General features: G+C 38.8%; 1 protein-coding gene across 1 annotated transcript; it reads left to right on the forward strand.

Annotated features, from left to right (window-relative positions):
* Positions 1 to 1,654: 1,654 nt before the first annotated feature.
* Positions 1,655 to 2,485, forward strand: LOC118485921. The gene has a single exon (XM_035982444.1). The coding sequence runs from the start codon at positions 1,655 to 1,657 to the stop codon at positions 2,483 to 2,485; it is 831 nt and encodes a 276-aa protein (XP_035838337.1).
* Positions 2,486 to 8,472: the final 5,987 nt, after the last annotated feature.

Genomic DNA, 8,472 nt, shown 5'->3' on the forward strand with positions numbered 1-8,472 from the left:
TCACTTTCAATACTCCAACTCCATCCAGATCAGGGGTCCCTTCCCCTAATGTCGGTGTCTCTGCCACCCCATCACATGTTGAACTTACCCCTGAGGGGGTCGCCAACAATTTCCTTGAGTTGAGGTCTCTCCTCAACCAATATGTGAGTAGGGAGAGGGACAAGGGAGTGAGGATTCGTTTAGACTATGACGAGCCAAAGCCAACACTATCTCCTAGACCCCCCATCCCTCTTTTTGCAAAATCATAACCTTTGATGTCTAGGGATGAGGCTAGTCCCAGTAATCCTCCTCCAAACCCTAACCCGTATCTGTCCGCAAGGCCAAATCCTACAACATTTCCTCTCTTTACGTCCCAACCAGCTACATACGGTGTTCCTGTGGGCCATGAGCTGACCCTTGACCAGCTCCTACAGTCTCCAGTGACAAGTCTTCCACCCTCAACAACAACTTCATGGGAACATGATTTGTCCGTACTCCTTTTGTGCGAAGTGCCGTTATGAGCACACCTATGGGAGTTAGTTGCCCAATGGCACCTGGAAGCCTTAAAGGCTTCAACCTTATGCCCCAGATGATGGCCAGCTTCCCGTGGCAGCACTTTATTAATCAGGTGCTGGCCACTCAAGGGAACAACAATAACAACAAAAACACAGGTGCAAGGGTTGAAGAAGATTTGGCCAAGCCTTACAAGCCGAGTAACCTCTCATGCTTCTCACAGCAAATAGCCGATTATGATTTTCAGGCGAAGATTAAAATGCCGTCCCACATCAAGACATATGATGGGACTGAAGATCTTGAAGACCATCTTCAGATCTTTACTCGTGCTGCAAGAATTGAGAAATGGTCAAATGCTGAATGTTGTTTAATGTTCATGCAAACCCTCGTCGGATCAGCCAGAATCTGGTTCAATGATTTACCTGCTCAAATTCGAAGCTTCGATGACCTCAGCAAGGGGTTCCTGGCCAATTTCTCCCAGCAGAGGTGATACATTAAAGATGCTACAGTAATCTTTCAAATAAAACAAAGGGATGATGAAAGCCTTCGAGAGTTCATAGAAATATACAAGAAGGAAGGTCTGACATACGTAGCGGCAGATGAAAAGATGAGAGTGGCCGGTTTTATGAACGCTATTACATCCAAATATCTCACAAGAGATTTCAACAAATCCCTGCCCAAGACCTTGGAAGAAGCTCTTGAAAGGGCTGAAGCCCACATCCGGGGAGAGGAGGCAGTAGACATTAAAGAGCAAAGGAAAAGGGGATCCAGATGGCGAGGCAACAGCCCAGCTAGAAAAAGGGGGAACTTTAACTCCTATAACAGACGCCAAAAGGGTTCAGAGCAACAAAGGTCTGAAGGCCGGAACCCTTCCAGCAGGGAGAAAGGCATAAGTTTCACACCCCTTACCAAGACCCCTCAAGAAATCCTTGCAACAGAAGAAGTTTAGCAAAACTTTCGACCTCCTAGACCTCTCCCCAAAAGCAGGAAGAACGAGAATTCCACCCAATACTGTGAATTTCATGAAGAAAAGGGGCACCACACCAATGATTGCTTCCAACTTAAGAAAAGGATCGAAGAAGCCGTTAAGTCCGGGGAACTTGCTCACTTGGTGAAGGGAGTAAGGGACAAAATAGCCGAAGGAAAGGGCAAGGAAGTTAACATGGTGGATTTTGATGGAAAGGTTCCACACAAAAGGCAACGGTTGGAAGCTTGGGAGCTTCAGTATGTCTGCTTCCCTACAACGGAGAAACACCCTCTTTCAAACCCTCTTGTGGTTAAGGCTACTGTGGGAACATTACAAACAAGCAGAGCATACATAGACACTGGTGATGCCACCGAAATCATGTTTGAGAAGTTCTTCAACCGATTGAGCAGTGAAGAACGTTCAAGGCTTCAACCCTCCGGGACCTCGATAAAAGGTATTGCTGACATACCTCTCAAGCCTTTAGGGCAGCTTACCCTTAATGTCTGTTTCAGCGAAGGTCAGAAGAAGAGAGTCCAACCTCTCACTTTTGTAGTCATCAACATACCTTCAAATTATGATGTGATCATTGGAAGGCCGGGGCAGTGTGCATTTTACATGGTTGTGTCTGTTGGCCATGGCACTGTCAAATTTCCTACCGAGAGGGGAATCGCAACCCTTCAACCTACTCAAGAGGCCTATATGGTTGAAGGTGAAAGTTCCAAAAGTGAAGAAGGCAAACAAAGGCTAATTATAAAACCTAAGTATCCTGAGCAGAGGATAAGGGTCAATCCAAGCCTTTCACAAGAAACTCTCTCATATCTTGAAAAGTTGTTGACACATTATAGTGATGTCTTTGCTTGGTGCCCGGAAGATATGACGGGCATCCCTCGAAGCATCGCTGAACATGATTTGAAAATACCACCTGATGTCAAGCCTGTTGTCCAAAAGAAGCGAAGTTTAGCACCTAAAAGAAGCTTGGCTACATGCCAAGAGGTTGAAAAGCTTGTGTCAGCCGGCATTCTCTGAGAAGTCAAGTATCAATCCTGGGTTGCAAACCCTGTCATGGTTCGAAAGCCGGACAACTCTTGGAGAATGAGCATAGACTTCAAGGATCTTAACAAGGCTTGTCCCAAAGATTGTTACCCGTTACCAGAAATCGATCTCAAGGTTGACTCCCTCACCGGTTACCCGTTCAAGTGTTTTCTTGATGATTACAAGGGTTACCACCAAATCCTCATGAAGGAAGAAGACAAAGAAAAGACCGCCTTTCACACGGACAAAGGGATCTTTTGTTACCAAAAGATGCCTTTTGGCCTCAAAAACGCTGGAGCAACCTACCAACGCCTCGTTGACAAGGCCTTTGCAAGTCAAATTGGTAGAAACATGGAGGCATATGTTGACGACTTGGTGATCAAAAGAAAAACGGAATATCAAATGCTCGATAACATCCAAAAACCTCCAAGAACCTAAGGAAGGTCAACATGAAACTTAACCCTGAAAAATGCTCATTTGGGTTTGAGGAATGAAAGTTCTTGGGGAATATTGTGGGAAAACAAAGCATAAAGGCTAATCCAAACAAGGTGAGAGCTGTTCTTGAAACCAAACCACCACGAAGCAAAAAGGAAGTGGAAAGCTTAAACGGGAAGCTTGCAGCCTTGAAGCGTTTCACCTCAAAATTGGCTGAAAGGTCTTTACCTTTTTTCAAAACGCTCAAGGGATGCTCCGACAAGAAGGTCTTCAAATGGACTGAAGAAGCCTTCAACCAAATGAAGCAACACCTAGCTTCCCTACCTGACATTGCAGCCCCAGAAACGGGAGAATTGATCTCGGTATACCTTTAAGTTGCTGAAGAAGCAATAAGTGCGGTCCTCACCATCGAACGAGACAAAGTTCAGGTACCCGTCTATTTCTTCAGCAAAACTCTAAAATTGGCTGAAATCAAATATCCTCCCCTGGAAAAACTTGCTCTAGCCCTAGTCCAGGCTGAAATCAAATATCCTCCCCTGGAAAAACTTGCTCTAGCCCTAGTCCAGACGGCTAGAAGGCTTCGAAGTTATTTCCAAGCACACCCTACACAAGTGGTCACTGACCAACCTATTAAGAGTGTGCTTGAAAAACCAGAAAACTCGGGACGATTAGCCAAATGGGCAGTGGAATTAGGTGAACATACCATCACCTATGTCCCCAGAAGAGCCATCAAAGCCCAAGTCTTGGCCGATTTCATTGTAGAAGTCCCAAAGCAAACTATCACTGAAGTGAACACAGCTGCCACTGAACCATCAGACCTTGAAGCCTGGAAGCTTTTTACCGATGAGGATTCAAGCATTGATGTAACAACTCTCACTAAAATTAATATTTAGTATGATAATTATCCAATAAGGAAACCCTAATCGAGACACCCAAGGGATTCTGCATAAACCCTAAAATTTCCAGATCAATCGAAATCAGGATCAGGGCCCCTAAAACTCAAGGGGGATAAACCCTAGTTAACGATTATCAATAAAACTCGTTGTTAAAATTTCATTCGACATTTCTGTCAACTCAGCAAAGCTAGTCCCGAACCTAGCCACCCTATAAATAGACTGCTTCCCTTACGGACCGTAAGGGATATGGCTTACGGTCCGTAAGCATGTCAATTTTCGTGTATAAATAGCAGACACTGGCACTTGAATTCTGGCATTAAATCGATGAAGAAATTCGTTATGCACACTGAGATATCGTATAATCAGTCATAAACACACACAATTCACGAATCGCTGCCGCGGAACAGGGTAACAACTCGATCGCTATTACGATTCAACGTCCGATCGATTATAACTATCCAACGATTGTTTGAGTGCTGCTCAAATTGAGTTATACTTTATTATTCATCATGATTTCGACTTGAATGTTTGAGTACTATCCGAACTCGGGCTATACTCTGTCATTCGTTGTGAATCCGCTGAATTGTTAAGTATTGCACTTGTAAATCGTTGTGAGGGTTTTATCTCGTGATTATCGTTAAAGTTGAATTGAGTTAATACACTAATACGCGTTTAAGGAGCTGCTAGAATACTTAATAGCTAAGTAAACTTAACAGTTAAATAAACTTAGCAGTTAGGTTAGCTGAGTAGATTAATTAATCTATTAATTAAGATTAAGCAAGATTAATTAAGCCAAGTAAGATTAATTAATCAGCTAAGTAAGATTTATGAAAAACCTAAATAAATAAAAATATATATATATATAAAATAGATAATATCAAAGGAAGGTGCTAGGAAGGTGTAAGAAGATAGGTATCTGTGGATAGGAAGCTTCCTAGAAAATGCATAAGTAACTTCCTAGAAAAGCTATAGGAAATTTCCTAGAAATACAAGGGAAACTTCCTAGACATTTCCTATTTCCTACCTATAAATAGGAAGCTTAGGATTCATTTTTCTTTGCTCATTTCTTTTCTTCTTCTCTCTATACGTTGGTGTTCTAACCAATAATCACCGATGCGATGCTCTGTCCGATCGATTCAGGAACCATCTAACGGATGCCAAAGTGCTATACTTTGAGAGTTCGTTAAACGGATGCCAAAGTACTATACTTTGAGAGTTCGTTAAACGGATGCCAAAGTACTATACTTTGTGATTTCGGTAAACGGAATCCAAAGTGTTACACTTTGTGAAATTCGTTAAGGTTCGAATCTCGTGACTACCGTTAAGGTTTGATTTGGGTTTTACACAAATACGTATTCCATTCTGTTAAACTATATGTTTAACTACCAAAAAAATACTCCCAACTACACACTCACAATCAAACAAACTATTAAATCATCAGAAGATCCAGAATAATAAAGTGCATGCTTAATTATCGGAAGAAGTAGAATCAAGAAGCTTGTTAACTCAATCTTGCATGCTTATAAAGTGAGTCATTCTCTTTTTATCAACTGTTTTACAATACTCCAAATTATTTTCCAAAGTTAAAATTACAGGGATTAAGTCTTTGTAATCACCAAATTACAGCCGGTATGTGGGGTATTGTGCACATTACTAGTGTTATCAGTTTAGGTGAGCGTACCTAATTCATGAAACATCACTTTTAGGTGAACGGACCTAATAGTGATTGACGTCACTTATGGGTGAACGGACCCAACAGTGATATGACCACAGTCACCGAAACGAGTCGAGTGACAAATACTGTGGGTAGTTGGTTTGATATCAGAAACATTGTAATCGCTCTTAATACTGTAAATTATAACAAATATGTTTTGTATAAAACCTGAATGAACTCACTCAGTATTTCCCACTGACAAAACCTTTTTAAAACGCGTTTCAGGTAATTACAGTAGATTGGAGTAAGAATTGGATCCGGCACTGAAAGACTTCAAGAAGTGGCTTATTTTATTAATTAAATCAACTTAAGAAATATTGTTTTTGGGTTTATCCCGTATTAAAAGCTACCTTTGTAAAACATGGAATTTATTCCATCTATTTAAATAAAATCTGGTGTTTCTAAACTCTGATATTTTTCCTAACTCACGGTCCAGATGAAATTTCCGCTGCAATGTTTTTCAAAATAATCACCGGTACCACTTGACTGCTCGCGGCTTCCGATTCCGTCCAGGGTGGGGTCGGGGGTCGTGATAGAAGGTGGTATCAGAGCCACTACTTTAAGCCTATAAGTGTTGTGATAATAATACTTAAGCTTAAATAAAAAGAGTTAGGAGATTACTATTAAATGGTAGCACAGCTGATAGCAGTTAGACTTGAACATAAGAAAAGATGTCTTAGTATAAGCTAAGCCACTTGTTTACGCAATTAGGTTTTATAATAATACCTAAGTTTAAACGGAGAATTAGAAACTTAATATTATCTGATAGCACTCCGGATAATATTTAGACTTGAACTTAAGAATTTTGCCTTAAAATAAACTTTAAGGTAAATTACTTATATAAGTATAATGTAATGGATATTAGTATTCCATAAGAATGACGATTAGCAGGCAATAGCACTTAATTGCTTCTTGCTTATTGATATTATTTGGTCTAGAATAAGATATGTTATGGGAATACAAATTTCCTTAATTCTGGATAAAAGCCCTAATAAAAGAGGCACTTTTAAAATCTTGAAAAGATACTATTTATGGGAAATAGAAAATTTTCTCCGGCACAACTGGGTATGGTGTAGCAGACTCTCCAGCTTGTCCGGATATACTGAAGTTACCTCTCCGGTGAGAACCGGGTAAGATGGGGTATATAAAATGTCAAACAAGTGACAAGATTTCCCTAAATAATATCATGACCTGTTATCTGACTTGTTTTTGGAAATATAAATCTGTTAAATACATTGGCCTTATAGAGGGTATGTATATTACAGCATATGAAATATATAATTATATAGATATGTATATCTATAAGAAATTCCAAAAGTCACTTAAGAATAAAACACAAACATCTGTGTCAATAATAAATTTTAGATTTCTTTATCAGAAATCTCTTGCATATATCTTTAATTCCAATATCAAACATTATTTCGTTTGATCATCTACCTCGTAACTCGAGCGTCAACATAAACAGTGGAAACTCTATAAGTTGGAACACCATCAAAAATATAAGAATTTCCAATACATTACCATAAACTATTAACGCAAGTAAGAAGCATGTAAAGTTGTGCTAATGCACAAGAAAACACATGAAACTTCAATTATATGTCCAGAGACGTCGAAGTTTATCACACACGACTTCCAAAGCAAGACCTTTGAAAAAAAATATAAATTAGGCACGATGACACCAATACTAATTCCGTCAGTAGAAGTACTACTAATCAAAAAGCGGCACTTTGCCACATGATCTTACAAACGATCTAAATCTCACTGAGGTACGTTAGAACAAGAATCCAATCTGAGGCATAATTATTAGCACTGCAAAAGGAATCACATACCTTCACAAATCCCCTATTTCATTTTATTCGACATTCCCTGGAAATGTCACTTAACAACAGTTATCACACGAAAGTGCAGATAAAGTTCTTATATTTCTTTCCTTAAAATTCTGACCTCTATGAATAGACTTTGGCCTTGCTACTTCCCCTAATGGTCATCATACCATAAGGATTTCTTTCATGGTAGCGAATATTGATCTGTCTCATTTCTTGGTAAATCCGCACGTTACACATGCACTGTTTGTTGCGCATGTAGTTCGTTTGATTTATGAAGACCACTGGAGGGCTTCATTCTAACCTGCTGTTTTATCAAAAGTTCAAATATCATTTTACTATACTTGATCTTTGCATTGTAAACCGCGTTTTACAAAGCGATAACTCTTAATATCGAATCAATGAATTTCTTGAAAAACTCGATTTTCTTTTGAAGGGTATACATGGTTTCTGTTGTGATCATGACCGAACTTCTTTATTAAAACTCGTTCTATTCAAACCAAGTAAACTTGCTCGCAATCCATATTCAATTCAAAGTCCCATATGATATTTTAAGCCATCATATTCGAATTCGAAATAATCCCAACAAGCACTTCAATTCTCTTGAACTATAACATGCTTTCTTGGCCTTCGACTTCACTGAATTATTTCTTTGATCACGATCATCTTGTGATGACATTTTCACAAATTTGAAGATTGCGCTAAACTCAGATTTAATTATTTATTTATTTATCTATATTGAATCCGCTTTGTTGATTTATTCTATAAAAGCAATCTTAACACAGTTGTGTGCTGAGATAATGATCCACCGTTTCATGTCTTAATTCCGTAGTCCTTACAACCTCAATCGAGCCTTTCGTGGTATTTCTTACTTTATCATCATTGATCGAAAAACATTATATAAATTTAATTGATTATATAAACTTACAATATAGTATTTCTATATTTAAAATTCTTGTTAAAACCATTGATGTGAAGAATTTATATTTCTACGTACCAAATTATGTTTAAAGTATACTCTCATTTAAGTTTATATTTAGTTATTTATTATTGGTAATTAATATTAGTTTTATTATTAGTAATAAAATATTAATAGTGATGGTGTAAGCATTA

Source organism: Helianthus annuus, chromosome 13, assembly GCF_002127325.2.
Source record: "Helianthus annuus cultivar XRQ/B chromosome 13, HanXRQr2.0-SUNRISE, whole genome shotgun sequence".
Classification (NCBI taxonomy): domain Eukaryota; kingdom Viridiplantae; phylum Streptophyta; class Magnoliopsida; order Asterales; family Asteraceae; genus Helianthus; species Helianthus annuus.